This window comes from Phocoena sinus, chromosome 1 (assembly GCF_008692025.1).
Source record: "Phocoena sinus isolate mPhoSin1 chromosome 1, mPhoSin1.pri, whole genome shotgun sequence".
In the NCBI taxonomy this organism is placed as follows: domain Eukaryota; kingdom Metazoa; phylum Chordata; class Mammalia; order Artiodactyla; family Phocoenidae; genus Phocoena; species Phocoena sinus.
The window spans coordinates 99115681-99135735 of record NC_045763.1 but is presented as its reverse complement, the minus strand read 5'-3'; the positions used below and the strand labels follow the sequence as shown (position 1 = coordinate 99135735).

The 20055-nt window shown below is 51.6% G+C and overlaps 1 protein-coding gene across 2 annotated transcripts; it reads left to right on the top strand.

Moving 5' to 3' along the window:
* The first annotated feature begins 1014 nt into the window (after positions 1–1014).
* Positions 1015–19160, top strand: DENND2D (DENN domain containing 2D). Of its 2 annotated transcripts, none has more exons than XM_032650562.1 (12): positions 1015–1282; positions 6093–6268; positions 7082–7194; positions 8214–8283; positions 8996–9073; positions 10146–10286; positions 11515–11663; positions 14043–14220; positions 17050–17091; positions 17508–17592; positions 17920–18159; positions 18638–19152. In XM_032650562.1, exons 1-12 carry the CDS (start codon positions 1225–1227, stop codon positions 18712–18714), a joined length of 1407 nt encoding a protein of 468 aa, XP_032506453.1. In that variant the 5' UTR covers positions 1015–1224; the 3' UTR covers positions 18715–19152. The 2 variants fall into 2 exon arrangements, with proteins under 2 accessions (XP_032506453.1, XP_032506452.1); XM_032650561.1 differs by lacking the exon at positions 1015–1282 and adding an exon at positions 3941–5531 and having other exon boundaries at positions 18638–19160.
* The last annotated feature ends 895 nt before the right edge of the window (positions 19161–20055 follow it).

Below are 20055 nucleotides of genomic sequence, written 5' to 3'. Positions count from 1 at the left end.
TGACACAAGAGTCACCTGGAGGCCATGCATGGGAGAGGAAGGGGGTGTAGGTCTGGGGGTCATTTCTATAGATCCTAGACATATTTCTGCCACAGTGTCTTCTTCCCTCTGCCACCCATATCTGAAACAGAGGCTAAAACCTCTGTGAATGGAGAAATTTCAGACGGACTCTGCAATTCCTCTATCCTTTCCACCCTACAGGTCCTGGGAGGCAGAGGAGAGCCAGGGCGGATCCCCCAGGAGCAAGAGGGGCTTATCAAATGCAAATTTTCATTTCTGACAAAGGAAGCTTGAAATGTGGGAGTGTAAGGAAGCCATTGAAGGTGAGAAGGGCAGAAGAAAAGCTGAATGGCTCTATGGGGATTTGGGATTAGAAGGGGAGTGTGGCTAGCTGCAACTGTCATCATCACTACTGTCATCATTATTATCGTCATCCCTTAAATTTGTATCACCTAAGAGTTTACAAAGAGCTGTCTAATCCTTGACTTCCACGTCTTTGCAGGGTGGCAGGGCAGGGATTACTCTCATTTTGCTGAACTGCCCAAGAGCCGGCTGGATGGAAGGCAGGGTCAAGGCCCTAACCTGCATCTCCAGTCCCTCCTCAAGAGCTCACAGGGCCAGGTCCTTTCGTCGGGGGAGTGGAATAGGGAAAAGAGCAACGCAGGGACACGGGCCCCACGGAGGAGAAGGACAAATATAGCAAGAGATCTGGAAATGGCCAGAGGCTAACGCAGTTGCAGGGGGCGAAGTGGAGAGGTTGGAAAGCTGTGCCGACTCTGAAAACTCTGTCTCCTTCTGGCATAAGTCCCCGAGCCACCTGGAAGGTGTAGGGATGCCCACCGGGAGGGCACAACCCGCGCTTGCCGCGGAGGCGGAGGGTGACTTCGTGGCGACCCCGAACATTTGCGGACCGCGGGGCTCGGAAAGTCAAGCTTCCCGGGACGCCCCACAGAGGGTGGGAGCCAGGTGGCACCGCCCCTCCCGGACGCGCGTTGAGCGCCCTCTGTCACCCCACGCAGCCCTGCCCGGCGCCCAGGGAAGAGCGGGCCCGCCCAGGTGCGCCGGGGGTTGGGCCGGACTCCGGAAGGTGTGCCGTCGCGTCCCGGCTCGTCCCCCTCTGCCTCTCCCCCGCGGAAAAGTGAAAGTGTCTGCCAGCCGAGGTCGCGCATTGGGGGGGCGGGGACGGCGCGGACCTGGGAGCGGGCGCCGGGTGTTCCAGGGGCCATGGATGGGCTCGGCCGCCGCCTCCGAGCCAGCCTGAGACTGAAGCGCGGCCGTGGGGGTTAGTGCCGGGCCGGGGCGCGCCGGGACGAGGGCGCGGGCACAGCGGGGGGACCGCGGGCCAGGACAGGCGGTGACGGGGACAAGGGGCCAAGGCAGGGCGGTGCGGAGGGTCGCGATCGATCGAGGAGCAGTCTGAGGGGGCATGCCGGGGGTGCTGGGCAGGGGTCAGGTGAGCTGGAGAGAAAGGGCGCAGGTAGAGGTGGAAACGGGGTGGTGGGGCAGGGGTCGGAGGTCAGAGGAGAAGCCACGCCAGCAGGGGCAAAGGGGAGGTCGCCAACCAAAGGAAACCGTTGTGGGGCCCCGGGGCCACGTGTCCTACCAGCCAGGAAGTTTGTGGGGCAACCGCAGGGTGCCTGCAGCTCCCGGGCCCGGCGCCCGCCCGGGAGACACAGCCTCAGCCCCCGGCCGCCCGCCTCCCCGCGCTGCCCCGCCTCCCCGCGCTGCCCCGCCTCCCCGCCCCCGGACTCCACTCGTGGGAGCCAGCGACTTTGCCCCGCACACAGCCGCCGGCCACATCACTGACCTTCCCCTGCGACGTCACCCCCCTCCCTCCCCCAGGGGCGGCGAGGAGCCCTGGAGAGTGTGGCCTCCAGCAGAGCTGGGATAGAGCCTGCTCAGCTGCTTCCTTAGAGTGTGCGAACCCGGCAAGGCAAGCCTCCCTTATCCCTTGGTCCCCCATTACAGAAGGAAGAATGATTCCTGCCATACAGGGTTGTACGGATTAAATTAGAAGTCAATATTCGCTTCCTTTCTTCTCAGCAGGGGCGCTGGGCTTTGGAAGGAAGGGAATTAGGAATTCATTCATTCTTTTTTTCATTCATTCAACATATATTTATTGCTGCTTACCACTGACCAGCCCGATGGCTAAGCAGCCACAACTCTTAGATACTTTGTCCAGAGGTCCCACCTTCTGAGAAGAAGGGAACCGATTGGAAAGTAAGCAGGGGTCATACCAAGACAGTCCACCCCTTCTAACATTGGTGATCAAAAGATTGAATGAGACCCCCCTCTTACTCCAAGTCCCAGAGCTGGGGAGACCTGGGAGGGGGGAATCAGTGCTCCTTCTGCCATTACCCCTGTCCCCCACCCCTAGCCCTTGCTGTTCTCCCTGAACACAGGTTTCCAGTATCTATCTGGTCATTCCACCTGTACTGAGGTGGAGAGGTCAGAGACCATGGGTTGGGACAGATGCCTGGGAGCGTGCCGTGGCAGGAGGAGATGCAGGGTGGGGCTGTGGCATCTTTTCTCTGGAGAGCACTGGCTTGGTCTTTCACGGTCTCCCTCGACCCTCAGAAGCCTGTGTGAATGGAAGGGATCTGCTCCCCGCAGCCCAGAGGAAACATTCCAGTGTTCCCAAAACAGGGCTGATGACTGTGCCTGATGACAGTGAGGGACTGTAAGATGTGCAGCCAGTATTACCTGTCCTGAGGTCTGGCACCTACCGGGCAGGAGAGTGTGCCTTCCTCATCTTCCATACTATCCTCCACCTTTCCCGGAATTTCCCCCTCCCTCTTTTGTCCTTTTGGTCCCAAGGCAACTGTGTGGTAGGAGGATGTGTGTGTGTGTGTGTGTGTGTGTGTGTGTGTGTGTATACACACATGCATGGGTATAAATCATCCTGATGGGAGGGTTGGCAGTGGTGGTGGTCCTGGGTCAAGAGCAGCTGAGCTAGAAGAGGAAGGGCCAGCTTTCCGGATCAAGGTTCCAGAAAGTCCCTTCACCTTCACCTATATTCCAGCTAGTTCTGGGACTTTTGTCAGAGGGCTGTGGGAGGCACTTCCTGGTGGAGGAACACGTGCAACCAGACTCCTGACTTCCCTAGAAAGGGCGTCTCCCTCCTAAACTGAAAATTCAGGATAATAATTCCTTCCTAGGGCACTGGGGATTAACCGAGAAGACCCATATTAAACATGTGTTTGATGGAGGTTTTCTCTTCTGTTGATAACCTCCTTTGAAAGGGGGAAGACTTTTTTCTGGATTTCTTGGTCCTCAGTCCCAAAGTCCAGTAACTCCTTTTGTTTGCGATTGTAAGTTTTGCTGTTCTCTTGGCTCTTCTGATAAAGCAGGAAGAAATGGGCTGAAAATGCAACCCAAAGGATTTAGGGAAAGAAATCCTTTCCTGAGGTTCTGGAATGCCCAGGGAAAAGATTTTGCTTCTCAAGGTCTTTTGCAAACAGGAGGCATCCACATTTGTGGGATGTTTGGTGTGTACTGCACCCAGAAGGCAGGAGCATCAGCGTGAAACGCTCATCATTCCCACCCCCGACAGATTCTTTTGTATTCCCCAAATAGTCCCTGAATTGCTCTGTGCCTCGGTTTCCCCATCTGTATCCGGAGATGGTGCTTGTTTCTCAGATTGGTGGCAAGGATTGTGCAGCCAGTCTGCGCAGGTTGCAGATAAGGTGTGGTGACAGATCCGAGTGTTCCAGGTCACTGTTCTCACCGTTGCAGTGAATGTAACATTCCCTTTTTTTTTTTTTTTTTGGCTGCACTGGGTCTTTGTTGCTGCATGCAGGCTTTCTCTAGTTGCAGGCAAGTGAGCGGGGGCTACTCTTCATGGCAGAGCACAGGCTTCTCATTGCGGTGGCTTCTCTTGTTGCGGAGCATGGGCTGTAGGCACACGGGCTTCAGTAGTTGTGGTGCACGGGCTTAGTTGCTCCGTGGCATGTGGGATCTTCCCAGACCAGGGCTCGAACCCATGTCCTCTGCATTGGCAAACGGATTCTTAACCACTGCACCACCAGGGAAGTCCCTACAGTGATTGAAACGTTCTCATTTACTGTGATCCTTGATCTCCCCAGGAGTCATGGCTGGGCCACTGAGTACTGGCTTTTACTAGTCCACAGAAGCCAGGTCTGGAACTATTAAGAGCAAGCAGCTGTGCCCCCTATTTCAGCACCACACATTCTTCCAAAGGTCTATTAATTCTTTGCAGGAGTGGCAGACACTGGCACCAAACCCTTTTGCCTTCTAGCTCCTCTTAGGGGCAGCCTCCTGGCAAAAGTCTTTATCTCTTACCACGTGCATTTACACACTCAAGGGTTTATGTGAGAATCCCAGGTGATTTACTGCTATTCTGTCTCTCTTCCCCAGCCTCCAGACACAGCACCACTGGAGCCCCAGGGCCCAGCTGCTCTGCTCTTAGCTTGTGCAGAACTGTTGACCTAGACAAACCAGGAAAAAAGACTGAGCAGGAGTGGGGGTGGGGTGGAGATCACCTAGATGCTTTCCACTCCACTGAGTGCCCCTCAGGCTACTGATGCAACCAGTCCCCTACTGTAGGCCAGGGAGACTGTCCTAAGTCAGTGCTTCCTATCTGGGAGGAGGGATTCTTTGCTGGAGCCCTGGAACAGGTCCCAGTGAGACAAGTTTGCCTTAGGACATATTGCAGGGGATGAAAGATGCACCATTGTAGATTGTGCTGAGATATCAGGAACTCTCCAACCCAGAGATGGACTTTGCTCTTTATTTCACCACCAGGAGAGGATTAGGTTCATTTTGATATCCAGGAATTCCTCTTGCTAGAACAATTTCTCCACTTAAATAATGAATGAGGTCAAGTCTATTGATTTTAATCAGGGGAGGCAGGGGCAACCTTGCTGTGACGAGTTTTTGGTCCTGTGCTCTTGCTTGCAGCCTTGAAGTCCTGGAAGTCCCAGAGTGCAGCAGGGGGCCATGCAGAGGTTATCTGCTGCCATTAACTGAGTTAGGAAGTGAAAGGTTGGGAATCAGTTATGGAGATATAAGATCCCTGTCCTGGGACTGACAAGGCATTCTCCACTGTCAAGGGGTTGTAAATAAACCCATTGCACAACCTTCAGCCCAGAATTAAAAGCCCTTAGCCCAGAAGCAGCTGGGCTCTGGAGGTGTTTGCCTATGACCTTTTCTCTCACCACACCCTGGGGCTCTTGGGAGGAGCTGAGGTCTGAGCTGCAGTGCCAGGATGCTGCCTCTGTCAGTGCAGGCATTCTGCTGCCTTTCTGGGTCCTGTCACACAGGCTTCTTGCTCAACTTTTGGGTGCATAGGATGGAAACTGCTCTCCCCTATTTGGAAGACAGCACGTGGCTTGGCTTCATAGAGTTGTGGCTGGAGACTGAAACGGCAGCCGCTTTCTCAGGCTTTCTGTAGCCAGTCTGTTAGAGGAAAGGCAAGCACTCCATGCCTTACAGGCCCAAGAAGATGGAAAGACAAGTGGTAGGCGGGATACTCAGGCGCTTCTGCAACTGGCTGCCTCGACACGGAGCAGGTCTGGACTGGATTAGCTACTTCTTTTTTCCAGGGTGACCCTCTTCGATGGGGCTGTTTCTTCCTTGAAATACTTCTTTTTCTTCTTCTTTTATATCTCATCCTCTCCCTGGTTCCCCATGTGACCGGGCCAGGAGGTTTCCCCTGTTGGTTTTTAGAGCCGGTCATGCCCTGTGGTCACAGTCACGTGGCCCTTGGCCTGTTCCGATTTCTTGAGTCCAAGTCAACTCGGGGTGTACTGTTTCACTTAGGCAGAGTTTCTGCTACCCAGGGGCCTCGGGCCTCCCAGGTGACCTCCCCAGTATATTTCCTTGGCTTCCGAATCAGTGACTTCTTTCCTCCTCTTGCCCCCCCACCCCCGGTGGTTCCAAATCTCCCAGGCAAGCACGGAAACTGCCCAGTTGGCTCTGATCCCGTGCCTGGACCTGAGGTGCTGGGCAGGCTCCAGGGACCTCGGTGTCGGTATGACGGCCTAAAAATGCCAAAGATACTGGAGCCTCACATCCTCCACTCGGGGCCTGGATCAATGAGATACCAGTAGGCCCTGGTGTCTTGGTTTCAGGACCTCCCCAGGATAATCTGGGGGAAGTTGTAAAGGAACCAGAAAGGGCCCAGGAGCACTGTCTACCCAACTTTGCTGGAGGGCAGCACTTCTTTGAATACCTCCTCGTCGTTTCTCTCAAAAAAAAGCCTTCGGGGGATGATTATGAGCCCACAATCACCTACCAGTTCCCCAAGGTAAGGATTGAAGGAAGGGGCAATGGGGGGCAGAGGGTTTGGGTGTTTGAGAGGCGATCGGCGGGGGTGGGGTGCCGTCTCCCCACCCCCAGCCCCCCACCCTGCGGGGGCTCGTCTAGAGCTGCCCTGAGCTCACTGCTCCTGTTTCCTTCAGGTCCAGCCCTGTTTTCTCTTATCACCCGCAGAATCTAGGTCTGTAATGAACTGACCTAGGCTCCCTAGCTGGGAAACTAGGCTAGTTCTTCTGCTGTTTGGGGGACCTCCTAATTCTTCCAAATTCTATGCTCAGCCACCCTTCTCTGTAGAGAAGCTTACCTTCTGCCAGAGGTCCTTGCAGGAATCCCCTCCCTGGGGTGGGTGGGAGGGAAAGGGTGGGGCAGGCACGTAGCTGGTGGCCACAGCTCAAGCATCAGACTCCTTCTTGTCTGGTCCCGCAGTGGGTGAAGGGGTGGGGTTAGGGCATCTTTCTCATTAACCCTGACAGTGAGGCTACTGAGCTGGCTGCTTCTCTTCTCAGATGCGGTATCTCTCTGATGTGGTCCTCCCAGGAAGCCAGGAGGTCTCTGGGCCTTTCTGCACTCAGCATGGTCCTGGCCCCCTTCCTGACTATGTAGATCCTTAGGATACTGAAGTCCAACTCAGGTTCATGTAGACTTGGCCCGGGAGGGACTGTTTCAGCGTTGGGGTTCTTCCAGCCAGACCCAGAACAAAGTCTCTATGCAGTGATGGGCACAGAGTAGCCTGCCAGCCCCCAAGCCCTCTCCACCTGCTCCTACCTCCACATCTACCTGTCTCTTTTCCCATTCCTTGTAGCGAGAGAACTTGCTTCGGGGACAACAGGAGGAGGAGGAACGGCTGCTCGGAGCCATCCCCTTGTTTTGCTTCCCAGATGGGAATGAGTGGGCCCCACTCACTGAGTATCCCAGGTAATCGCTCAGCCCTGGGACGGGGGAATCTGGGATTGCAGGAGAAGGACGAACCACGGGGTTCTTGCACCACCACCACCACCACCAGCAGCCAACCCCCCCCCCACCATCAACTGCTTCCTTCCTGATGGGGAGGGGCTGGAGTTGATTCATTTCTAAACATCTAACAGAAGGGCGAGGCTCTTTCACTTGTCCTAGGAGCTAGTCACTCTGTTTTGACGGCCTCTGGCAGAAGATGGACTTAGAAGAAGTCCTTTGGCCTCTAAGGAGTCCCTTATATGCCAGAGCCTTTTACGCCATGAGTCCTGGAATTTGACTGCCTGAGCTCAAGTTTTGGCTTTAGCACTTATGAGTTGAATGACCATGGATGAGAAACACTCCCCCAGAGTCTCAGTTCCTTTATTTGTAAAGTGGGCATAGTGATTGAACCTACTTCAAAGGGTTGTTTTGAGAACTAAATGTGATGTTACATTTAGAGCTTGTCACCAATAAGCACTTTAAATAAATTACTGATGTTACGGTTACTCTCAGGATTAATCAGCAGCTCCCCTTTACCCTCTCCAGCCCCCTCAGCCCTGCTCTGATGCTGACTGCCTTCCTGCTTTAGAATGTAGTGAGCAGGGACTTCCCTGGTGGTCCAGTGGTAAAGAATCCGCCTCACAATGAAGGGGACACGGGGTCGATCCCTGGTCAGGGAACTAAGATCCCACATGTCGCAGGGCAGCTAAGCCCAAGACACAACTACTGAGCTCGCATGCCTCAACTAGAGCCCACGTGCTCTGGAACCTTCGCACCACAACTACAGAGACCACTCACCCTGGAGCTTGCGTGCCACAGCTAGAGAGAGAAAGCCCACCCGCCACAACTAGAGAGAAGCCCTCTCACCACAACGAAGAGGCTGCACGCCTCTTCGAAGACCTGATGCAGCCAAAAATAAATAAATAAATCATAAATAAATCTTAAGGAATAAAAAGAACCTAGTGAGCAAATGTAAACCAGTCTTGTCTGCTCTTCCTCAGGGAGACCTTCTCGTTCGTTCTGACCAACGTGGATGGCAGCAGGAAGATTGGATACTGCAGGCGCCTCTTGGTTTGTGCAGCTCAGAACTGGCCCCTCCTCTCTGCAACCTGTTCTGCTCCACAGCTGGGTTTGCTCAGGCCTCAGTTGCAAAAGCCAAGGCTCCCTGGCAGAGGTGGTTGTAGAGAGAGCACAGCCCGGTACCTGCTGCCATGTTAGTGCCCTGTGCCACCTCGCAAGAATGGGGACACACACCCCTCCTCACCCACCCAGATCACCTTTGCTGCCATGCTTTGGTCTCTACTCTCCCCAGCTCAGGGGAAAGCTTCATTCTAACCCGCTCCCCGCCCTCTCTATCCAGGCCTCATTGACTTGGCCCCTGCCTCCCACAGCCTGGCCTGGGATTTGGACAACGCAGCTCAGTCCTTGGGCTCTCAAGTCACTTTCATAGCGCTCTCCTGCCTAGCTGTTCCCTCGTCTCTACAACACACTTGCTCCCTCTTTGCTCACCCCTGATAGTGTTGGTGCTGATGCAGGCAGTGTTCGCCCTTGAGCCAACCAGCCCCCTCAAGGCCACTTTCTTTGGATTTCGGTGACCGTTCTGGCCTCCCTGCTGCCTCTCCCATGAGTGGGACCTCTGCACAGCCAGGTCTTTCTCCCTCCAGCCCACCATTCACCATGGATCCCCCAGCCTCAGCCACCAGCCCTGTGCCCCATCAGCCCCAGTTGCATAGAGGCCCTGGGGAGGCTGCAGCACTGAAGGAGGCTGTCCGTCCCTCCCTAGCCCGCCGGCCGTGGTCCTCGCCTCCCCAGGGTGTACTGCATCATCAGCTGCATCGGCTGCTTCGGCTTGTTCTCCAAGGTAGGGGTGGAACGGGATTCCTCGGGGCCTGTTGGGCCTGTTGAGCCTCCAGGTCCACCTGGCTGCCTGCCCTGCCTGAGCCCCCTGTGCTCCTCCCCCACAGCCGGGGTCAGGCGAGGCACCCTGGGGAGATTCAGGCAGACAGGTGATTGGGCTTTAGGGAAAAGTAGGAACTGAAGCTAGAGGACTGTCTCCCCTGCAGAAAGCCCACTGCTCCCCGTCTAGTCAGGTAAGAATGCAGCTGGAGAGGGACATGGGTACAGCTCCAGGTTAGGAGTGGGGAGTTCCAGTTCCTCATCCGTCAAATGCATGTAATGATCCCTCACCTTCCTATCTCATGTGTTGGTGTGAGGCTCAGATGACACGATACATGAAGAAGACAGAATACTAAACAGATATAAAGACAATTATACAGTGGGGCTTGGGGGACTCCCTCTGACTCCTTCCAGGGTAGAGGGGGAAGTTGAGGTCTCCAGGACTTCTGCTGGAGCTAATTTGAGTGCTAGTACACCTGAGTTGGGATCAGAGAGGAGTCCTTCCGAATGGATGCGGCATGTCTTAGTGGCCAGAAAAGGGCATCAGTGCGCGCTGCCCCAGGCAGGCCCCTTGAAGGATGAAGGTAATATACTCCATCAGCCTTGGCTTGGGTGGATGGTTCATCTGTGCAGGGTTCTGTGGATGAAGGCCATCCGTCGACCTGGGGAGCCTCTGGTGGAAGTTGGAGGGCAGAGTGGCACGCAAGAGGCCCAGCTTCTAGTCTCCCACTCCATCTAGCACAAATGAACATGGTACCATCAGGGATGACGAGTTTACTCTAGAATGACTTCCTGGGGAAGGTAGCTCGTGCTGAGGTTAGGAGAAGGAAGGAATACGGATCGGTAGAGAGAAGATGAAAAGAAGAAGGCTAGGAGCAAAAGCGGGTCTTGCGCAGGAGATAAACAGCAGACTGGTTTCTGCCAGGGAGGAAAGAACCAGTTAAGGATTGGCAGGACCAGCCTCACACACGAGATCTCAGCTACCAGCCTGGGAGCGTCCCTTTGAGTCATGTTTCCCGTGGTCCTCTTCCATACAGATCCTGGATGAAGTGGAAAAGAGGCATCAGATCTCCATGGCAGTCATCTACCCATTCATGCAGGGCCTCCGAGAGGCAGCCTTCCCTGCTCCTGGGAAGACCGTCACCCTCAAGAGCTTCATCCCCGACTCAGGCACTGAGGTGGGTGAGCAAAATGGACAAGACTCTCCCTGACTGCAGGCGGCGTGTTCCTGGGGCACCTCTCGTCACAGTGCTCCCATTCACCAGAAACTGAGCCAGGCAGGCACTGGGGCTTGGCTCGAATTATTGGCGGCAGAGCTGAAAGTCAAACCCCAATGTTCTGATCCTCCCAACCTGATGCTCACAAGGACCTACTTACTGTTTAAGCCACCAAGACTTTTATTTATAATAAATAAATCATGTAAGCTGAGGCTCCTGGTCCTAGAATGGCCTTTGCCCCCGGCCGCCAAACTGCCACTTTTCCCCATTACCTCACTTATCTTCCAGTGTCTGTCCTATATCTCTACCTTATGGCCTCCACCTGTCTTTTTCTTATCACACATCCCCACCCCTGAGTCCCCACCCATGCCACAGTGGGGATGCTATTGTTTTAAGACGCTAAGCATACAAAGCAGCAAGTAGAACGTTGTTTTAAGAATTCCAGTCCTGACCCCTGGTACTCTGGATAACCTGTGTGTCCTCTGCTTCCCCAGATCAGAATAAGGGGAGGGGCTAGGATTGTTCACTTATCCAAAAAATAAGTGTGGCAGGCTAGCTATGCACCGAGTTAGACTATTTTCTGGCTACGAAGCGGTAAATAAAATGAACGTGGTCCCTGACTTCATGGAGCTAAAAGTCTAAAGACTTAAATAAGTAAACACACAAATAAATAATTAAAAATTGTATGATTGTGATGAAAAGAAAACAGGATGCTACATGGGAAAATGATGAGAATCACAGGTTGACACCTTGCATTAGGTGGCCAATGAAGGCCTCTGAGACATAAAGGAGGGTAAGAATGAAGAGAGAGAATATTGTAAACCAACTACACTTCAATGAAAAACCAATAAGTCAGTTTTTTTGAAAAAGAGTGAAAGGCAAGCCAGGGGAGGGAAGAACCTCCGGCAAGAAAGAGCGTGACATGCTCAAGGAACGGAAAGGAGTTGATGCGGGGAAGCGAGGTGAGGCAGGTGGTGAGAGAGGCGGGCCTTGTGGGCCACGTAGGGGATTACATCAGTGTCATTCTCAGAGCGTAGGGAAACCATGGGTGGGTTTTTAGCGGTGGGGAGGCACGGTCAGATGTACTCCTTTGGGGAAGATAGGGTGGAGGCTGGTAGAGACCCAGCTTTCAGGGGTTTGTGTGATTTTTTCAGTGTGGTGACTCCCCCTCTCTCTGGTTTCCCCACAGTTCATTTCGCTGACGCGGCCCCTTGACTCCCACCTAGAGCACGTGGATTTTAGTTCTCTGTTGCGCTGTCTCAGTTTTGAGCAGATTCTTCAGATCTTTGCCTCTGCAGTGCTGGAGAGAAGAATCATCTTCCTGGCAGAAGGTCTCAGGTTGGTCCAGCCACTGAGCGGGGTCACCTGAACTGACTGGCATCCCTGGGCTCCAAGGAATAGACCGGGGGGTTCTCGAAGGAAATCAGGCTGTAGGACCTGTGTACTCCCCACCCTCCTGCCACCCTGCCTTGATCTGCACTAAGCCTAGAAAATAGCTGTGATAATTCCCTGTTTCTGCCTCCAAACTTGATCACTGCCTAAGCCTGAAGGAGGTTTGTGATTTAACTCTGAGAAGTACATGAAGTATTCCCGTGACAGCCCTGGAGGAGACCAGTTAGGGTGGATGCAGACATGATTCTGCGCTTGAGAAGCTGAGGGAGGACAGGGCAGGAAGTCATATAGTGGTAGGGAGGTCCAGCACACTATCCTTAGTGGCAAACACATGTCATCTGTCCGTTTATTCACTCATTCAACAAACACTTATTGTGTGTCAACTGTTTACCAGATGCCAAACATCAGGAAGATACAGACAAATAAGACATGGTCCTAGACCTTAAGGGAATGTAGAATTATCCCCATTTGAAAAGAAAGCACAGGTATTGAAATCAACAGAACAAAGTTCAAGTTCTTTTCCTCTACCTTTAGCTACATGGGTGTTCCTTAGGTTAGGTTCTTAACTTCTTGAAGTCGTGATCTCCTTATCTGTAAAATGGAGATCTGTAGCTACTTCATAAGGGTGTGGTAAGGATTAAATGAAGTAATGCACATTAGGTAACTAGCACTCTGCCAGGCACACACTGGTAAGTGCTAGCTGTTTTTCTTAATAATAAGTTCATAGTTGACTATATCCCTGTGTATAGTTGAAGCAGAATAATATCATGTCTTGGTCTCTACCTCTTAGGGGCTTCAAGTCTGAGAAAGACACGGGGAGATGTGTGACAGAATAGAGAAGGGAGAAAAATCGTAAGACAGTAGAAGGTTGACCTATTTATGTCTTGGGATGGAGAAAGCTGCTTATGTTGGGCTGACAACCCTGGTTTTATCTTTTAGGGAAGAAGAAGAAAAGGATATTAGGGACCCAAATGTTAGGCCAGAGGGCCAGGTGAATGTCATGGGTTTTAGAGGAAAGGAAGCTTGGGCAGGCAATGGGGGTCTGTGGGTTGAAAATTCTGTAAAAATCAGTGATAACCAAAAAGGCACCAGTAGTAGGCCAATCCTTGTGGAAAGTGGTGTAATCTTTTGCTTTGGAAGTAGCTCTTCCACTCTCTGCCCTGTAGGGGACTGAGAAGTTTCTGTCACAGCTGGAGCTGGGATTCTGGCCTTTTCCCCCTAAGATCAGTGTTTAGGAAGTGAAGGGGACTCTGGCCTGGACATGGGCAAAGGCCGGCAAGACTCATCTCTCAGGCGTTAACTTTCTTCAGGAAGACTCTACCACTCCCCACTTCCTTCCTACACTGAGTGTTTCAGATCTCTGCAACTCAGGCAGGAAGGGGACTTCCAGTCAGCCTAAGCCTTGGCGAGACTCTCAGAGACTCCATCTTTCTAACTCAGGAAGTGCTAGCTAGCTCCATACCAAGAGCTGAAACAAGGTTTCTGCATCTGTGTTTTGATTGGCTTTGGCTTTGGGGTAATTTGGAGAAATGAAGAGCCATGAAAGCCAGTGGAGAATAGAGAAGACAGAAAGGGGGTTTGTGTGTGTGTGTTGGAGGGGCAAACAGGGGAGGGATTGGGAGGAGCTGGGCCCGAGTTGTGACTTAGGCAGTAATTACACAGGGAATGCTTCGTTGGGAAGGGTGGAGGAGCCACTTCTGTGGGACTTTCCAGGTAGGAATTGCTGGTCAGAAGTTCCTGGAATCCAGGAATTTCCCAAGCAAACTCAGGCACCAACCCGGTAACTTGAAATAACCACTAGTGGCCAGAGGGAGCTGTGAGAGTTAAAGACTCAGGATGAGACATAAGGAGGAAACAGGCTTGACCTCTCTGCTGCACCCCAATGTTTACACGTTTGTCTCCTTAACTACACTGAGTTCCTTAAAAGCAGAGCCAGCCTTATGCTTCCTGGTATCCACATCCTTAGCACAGTGGTAAGCACAGAGAAGGGACTCGAACAATGAAGCCATTTCTTCTTCCCTCCCCTCTTTAGAGTCACTCCCCTGGCCCCCCCAACCCCCGGAAGTGAGTTGAGAAGACTTAACTGGGAAAAGAAGGATCAAACAGAGGCCCCGTCCTTGATGAGGGGAGCCTCAGCCTCCCGGTTTCTGTACCTTTCCTCCCAGCTACAAGTAGTCACAAGCTCTGTGACTGGCATGGCTCCCAGACTTGCTTTTACAGGCAGCGTGAGCAGCTGCTGTCAGTGGTGGGCTGTAGGGGTGGGTCCCTGGGGGTGGAGGCGCAGGGAGGCCCCTCTGACTCTCACTCTCTGTGCCCTGTCCCCAGCACACTGTCTCAGTGCATCCATGCTGCTGCGGCGCTGCTCTACCCCTTCAGCTGGGCCCACACCTACATCCCTGTTGTCCCCGAGAGCCTTCTGGCCACTGTCTGCTGCCCCACTCCCTTCATGGTTGGAGTCCAAATGCGCTTTCGGCAGGAGGTTATGGAGAGCCCCATGGAAGAGGTATGATGCCGCAAGCGGAGGGCATGATTTGGAGCCAGGCAGACCTGAATCCCGATCCCAGCTCTGCTACTAACAGCTGGGTGATTTTGCCGCAAGTCGTTTAACCTCTTTAAGCCTGAGCTCCCTCATCTGTAATATCGGAATGACAGTGTTCAGTTCCTAGGGATCCTAGGGGGAAAAATTCTGCATAAAGCACCTAGCCTGGTGCCTGACATAGCTGATACTCAATAAGTGTCTGCTCCCTCCTCCTGAACGATTTCCCTGGGCTTAAGGGGCGGCACGTGGCTTATTCAGGGCTCACCCAACTGTCCTAGTCCAGCTAGTCCTAATGAGCAGGCCCCAGGTGTCCCATTTTTCTTCTGAATGGATGAGCACAGCTGGTCTATACAACACACACCCCGCCGGGGGCTGTTCACGGTGCGGTGCTTAGAAGTGAACTGACACAGCCTTCCTGCAAACAATGAGCCTTGAAAATGCAGATTTTTTTTTTTTTTTTTTTTTTGTAGCAAGGGTCATCTTTCTGATTAGCTCAGAGCTCAGTTGGCTAATGAGGATATAGGTCCAAATTCCCTTTGATCTCTGTCAGCTTCTTATTTCTTGGCAGTGCCTCCAGATACACCAGAAAGATGAGTGGTGAGAATAGGCATTAATAACATAAATCTATCTCCAGTGTTGGAAGAAGAACTCAAAACATGTGCTTTGCTTGAGTTGTCAATAGGAACTTTCAAGAGATAGCACGTGATTATAATTTCAAGCCAGAAGAGCTACTTAGGTTTGTCTGCACGGGCTAACCACTGACTCCCTCTGTGTAGACAAAGGGCCTACCAAGGGGAGAGGCAGGGCCTAGCAGTTAGCTATTGAAGGCTTGCAACCCACCCTAGTGGGAGGACTTCCTCCATTTACATAAGAAGCATCTGAGGTCCAGATAACTCAGTTATCTGAAGCCACACAGGCAAGGATGGAATCTAGCACAGATAGAACCAAAGCCTTTCTTCCACTGAGTGCTGCTGGGAGGTAAAGAAGCAGGCTCTGTTTCCCTTCCTTGCTTTGCTGGCCCGCTCAACCCTCCTCAGGCCTGCTGAGTACACATGCCCTTTGAGCCGGTATTTGCCTTGTGACTAACTGGGACAGAGTATCAGCCCCATGTTTAGCAATGACTTAAAATGCCCCATACCCAGAAGTTATGAAACTTCCTGATGCTACAGCTCTATCTCCTCAGAAGCTGTGGCTCTTCCTCCACTGGCCTGGCGGGAAGACACCCGAAGGCTACTCAGACTCCAGCTCCCGCTCTCTAAGAGCCTTGGCCTATTTTATTCCTCTGCAGCTGCCCCGTGAAATGGGCAGGGGGTGAGGAAGGGAGAGGGCTAGGGGCCACGGAAGGGGAGGGGGATTCCCTGACTCCCCACGTCCACTCTCTGGAAGGGAACGCTTGACAGACAGTCTTTCCAAGTACTGGAAAGACTTCTGGGAACAACTTCACAAAAAATTTCTTCACACACTCTTACCTCCCAGCCCCCGAAGTAAACAGCCTGCCCTGAGTGAAGGCATCTGAGCCTATGTATACAAGTGGTTTCAGGCCTGAACTAGTTCAACTTTTCTCCCTTGATGATGGATAATTACAGTGGTTGCTCTGTCTCTTGGCACACTTCCTAGTTCCTCTCTTTCTTTTTATTTGGGAGAAGGGAGCATGCAGGGATCACTCACCCACCTGTCGAGACCAAGGGTCACAAACTGAAAAGAGGGAGCCAGCAGGCATTTAAATGGCCAACACAGGCTTTGGGGGATTATGACAAACTGCTGAGCACAGGCCTTGACTAAAGGGGGCAGCTATAACTCAGTTCCATCTGTATGTGGATCAGTGTTAGAGCTCCTGACTTTTCAGGAGAAGCCCCAAATCCAAATTTTATGTGAGATTTTCCGATTTAAATATTGGAAACTAAATTCAATTATTTAAAAATTCTCTGAGGCAAAAAGAAACAGATCTGTAGGTTGGAATCCAACCAGCAGGATGCCTATTTGTCATCTCTAGTCTGGACTGAAGGCCTCTCAGGCAATGATGGAGCTGATACTAGAGCTCGGGTCTCCCAAGTTCCAGCCCTGTGCTTGTCCTACCTGCAGCCTATAGACACAGGTTACTGCCTTTCCTTCCCTCTTCCTGTTGACCCTGGGCTCATTTCCTCCTCTCGCTGTTTCCTGCTGGAAGGCCCAAAGCTCTGTGGGAGTTTTAAAAATGGAACTCCGGGCAATTGTACATAAAGTTGTTGTGAGCATTAAAAAAATCAAAAGATGTCCATCCCTGTCCTAAAGCTGACCAGAGGGAAGGGAGTTGAAGGAGAGTTGTCGGGAGAAAGACGTAGTCCCAAGGACAGCACAACCTCGGCTTGGAAACTGTCCTATTTGTTAGCAGTATCACCTCAGGCAGCTTAGCTTCTTTGGGTCTCTTCCCTCATCTGCAAAACAGGCACAGTACCTGCCTCTACAGGAGCATTGGGCAGATTAAATGAGATAAAATGTGCAAAGCACCATGTGTGCCATGTACTAAATGTTGCATATGTAGAAGCCATTACCATGATCAATGTTTTATTAAGGGAGTGACCGGCTATGGTTTACCCATATTGTCTGTCCCATTTTCCTTAGCTCTCACCTGTTGCCTGCTTCCTACACCCTCACACCGTTTTCCCAGGAAAGAGGGGGTGGTGAGAGAAGAGAGTATCAGACAGGAAATGAGAAGTGAAGGTGCTGATTTTATTGCTACTTGGGCTGAAAGTTATAACCACAGGCAGAAATGGAGAAAGGGGAAGAGATCAAGCTGTTTTGTGTTTTTTTCAGGTCCTGTTGGTGAATCTTTGTGAAGGAACCTTCTTAATGTCAGTAAGTGTCTGGGTTCAGATCCCCTGCAGACCCACCACCAATTCAATTGCTCTAGTCTCATTGATGTTCCACTTACTTTAACAAACTTTAAGTACTTTTGTTGAGTGAGAATCCATGCTAACAAGATCTCTCCTCTCTCAGGGAGCCCATGACAAAGACAGATGACTTCACAAGGCAGTCCCTGTTAGTGCCTTTAGGGCAAGGATATAAACCAAGTACCAGAGGGATAGAGAAACTTACTAGTGTTTAGAGTCAAAGCTTCTGTTGCTTCTCTTCTCTGTGGCCAATTATCTGGGTGGGGGCGGGGGGAAGAGTTGGGTGTAGAATTCATCCCCACCTCACACTCTCTGCCAACACTTCACTCCACACCTCCCCCCTGACTGCTTAACCTCTGAGCTGCCTCTGTCGTCTCCTAGGTTGGTGATGAAAAAGACATCCTACCACCCAAGCTTCAGGAGGACATCTTAGAATCTCTTGGTCAGGGGATCAAGGGGTCACAGAGTAAGTCCTAGGCTCCTCTTATTTTGGCTTTCTCCTAAGAGCTTGGGGGCATGATTCCCAGTAATTCCCTTCCAGAACTAAAACAAATTCACTCAGCAGTCCTGGGCTAGTCCCAGAGGCCTTGATTCTAGGGCGAGTATGAGATTTTATTCTTCCTAAGCAATGGTGAACCCATATCTAGTCTCCCATTTTAATCAGTCAATCAGTAGTTATGAACCCTACCTCACCCCTTCTCCAAGAGCTTTCAGCTTGCAATGAAAGCCACTGATGGTAAGAGTGGGTAGTTTCATCCTTCCACTATCCTGAGATGGTCTCTGTTCCCTGCAGCTTCTGAACAAATCAATGAGCATGTTTCAGGCCCTTTTGTGCAGTTCTTTGTCAAGACTGTGGGCCACTACGCTTCCTACATCAAGCGGGAAGCAAATGGGCAAGGCCACTTCCAAGAACGGGCCTTCTATAAGGCTCTGACCTCCAAGGCCAACCGCCGATTTGTGAAGAAGTTTGTGAAGACACAGCTCTTTTCCCTTTTCATCCAGGAAGCTGAGAAGAGCAAGAACCCTCCTGCAGGTATATGGTGACAGGCCCCTATCAATCCAAGCCCGGAGGGTCACTGCCTCCAAGTCAGGTGTGGCCCTACGATCAAGAGGAGGGGAGGAAAGAGCATTTCTCTCTAGAGGCCCACAAAAATAGCTGTAATCTTACCAAGTGGGGCTGGAAGGAAAGAACCTGAAGCCTAAGAAAATGCCTCCTGGGCTGATACTTTGCAGAAGTTGCTCTGTTCATCAGCCAACAGGAGGCCGTATGCTCTTTGTTTTAGTCTGGAGCTAATTCCTACTAATTATTATTTGTTTTAGGTCCCCTCTGGGGCCAAATCAAATACCTGTATCTCCAAAGGCCTGTGAGGGCTTGGGCATCCTGGCAGGAATGTGGGTGTAGTCAGGGAGCGTGGGCAGCAGAGAGGATATTCCTGACCCTCACTCCTGAGCTCATCTTAAGTCTGCCTGGCCAGATTAGATGTCTCTAACCCATGTATCTGAACCCACAGGCTATTTCCAACAGAAAATACTTGAATACGAGGAACGGAAGAAACAGAAGAAACCAAAGGAAAAGACTTTGAAATAAGAGCTGTGGTGAACAGCAGTGACTAGACCTATAGGCCATTTGTGGACTTTGGCCCCTGCCAGCATGGTAGGATGTGAAGCTCTCAGCCCCCAGAATCCACAGCCTTCTTCCGAGTCCTGGTAACCAGGTCTTGCTTCAAGTTGGTGTCCTGAGTTTGGGATCCCTGGAATCAGCTTTCTCAAGACTTTGGAAGGCTCTGACCTCTGTGCTCACAGAGCTGGGCACAAAGCTGCCTTTCCTGCAGAGGTGACACCGGGCAGGAGACCGTAGTAGAGGTGTTGTAGAGTCTTACAAGTTGCTGTAACTGCCCTCTTCCAGGAACCTCTTACAAAACCCTCAACAGAGAAAGCAGTTGTGGCCCAAAGGCTCAGTTTCTCCACATAAAAGAAGAGGTCTGTGGACATGTGAGGATAAGAATAAAGATGAAAATCTTCTTGTTCTTTAAATGTGTATCTCTGGCTTCCACTATGGAGAGAAAACCAGGAAAACAAGGCAATAGATGTGAGAATAAACTGCGCTAGAAGTAGAGGACCTGGCAATAGTGCCCAGAACTCTGGGACTGTGTTTGGAGTGGTGGGATTACAGGGGTCGGCAGAGCCTTCTAATACGAAGGGTGAGGGATACTGGTAAAAGCAGCAACCGCGCTGGGGACACAGCAGCAGTTCTTGGTTCTAGTTCGGTGTGCTTTCCAGAATCTTGGGAGGAAAGGCTGCTAGCCAGAGTGAAGCATTTGCAGTCGAGTAACTTGAGGGTAGGAATTTCAGTTGACAGAAGCCAGTGAAGAACACTACATTGTTTCCATCAGTAGGTCTGTGTGCCCATCACTTCCAGTTTGGAACTTTCCATGTTAGACATCCTACTTCCAACTTCAATATGTTGAGAAGCCCAGTTCAACTCTTTAGCTAAAGGAAGAGGGATCCCCGCATTGACGTTTTTTCTCTTTGAGAAAAGAGAATCAAAATCTTAGAAGTTCAAACAAGTTTAGTAGTCACCTGGTCCATCTTCCCTCTGTATCTCTAGGGACGGTTTCTGTTCAAACACTGTAAGGGATGGGAAACTTTTAGAAGCATCTTGTTTTTCAAAAATTCCATCTTTTCAATGTGTGTATGTGAGTGTGGCCCTCAGAGGCCCCTGCATTCTGTACAAAGAACACAAATGTTGTTGGAGGGTGGGATGGGGACTAGGGTTACCAAATTGAAGTGAAAGCCAATATAATTTTATTTTAGGGTCACAGAGACCTACTGCAGGTGGCACATGTTCTTCTGTCCACATGCCACCCCTAACTATGCTGCTACTCTTCACAGCTTCCAAGAGTCATTGCACCTTTTTAGGTAGTTTATG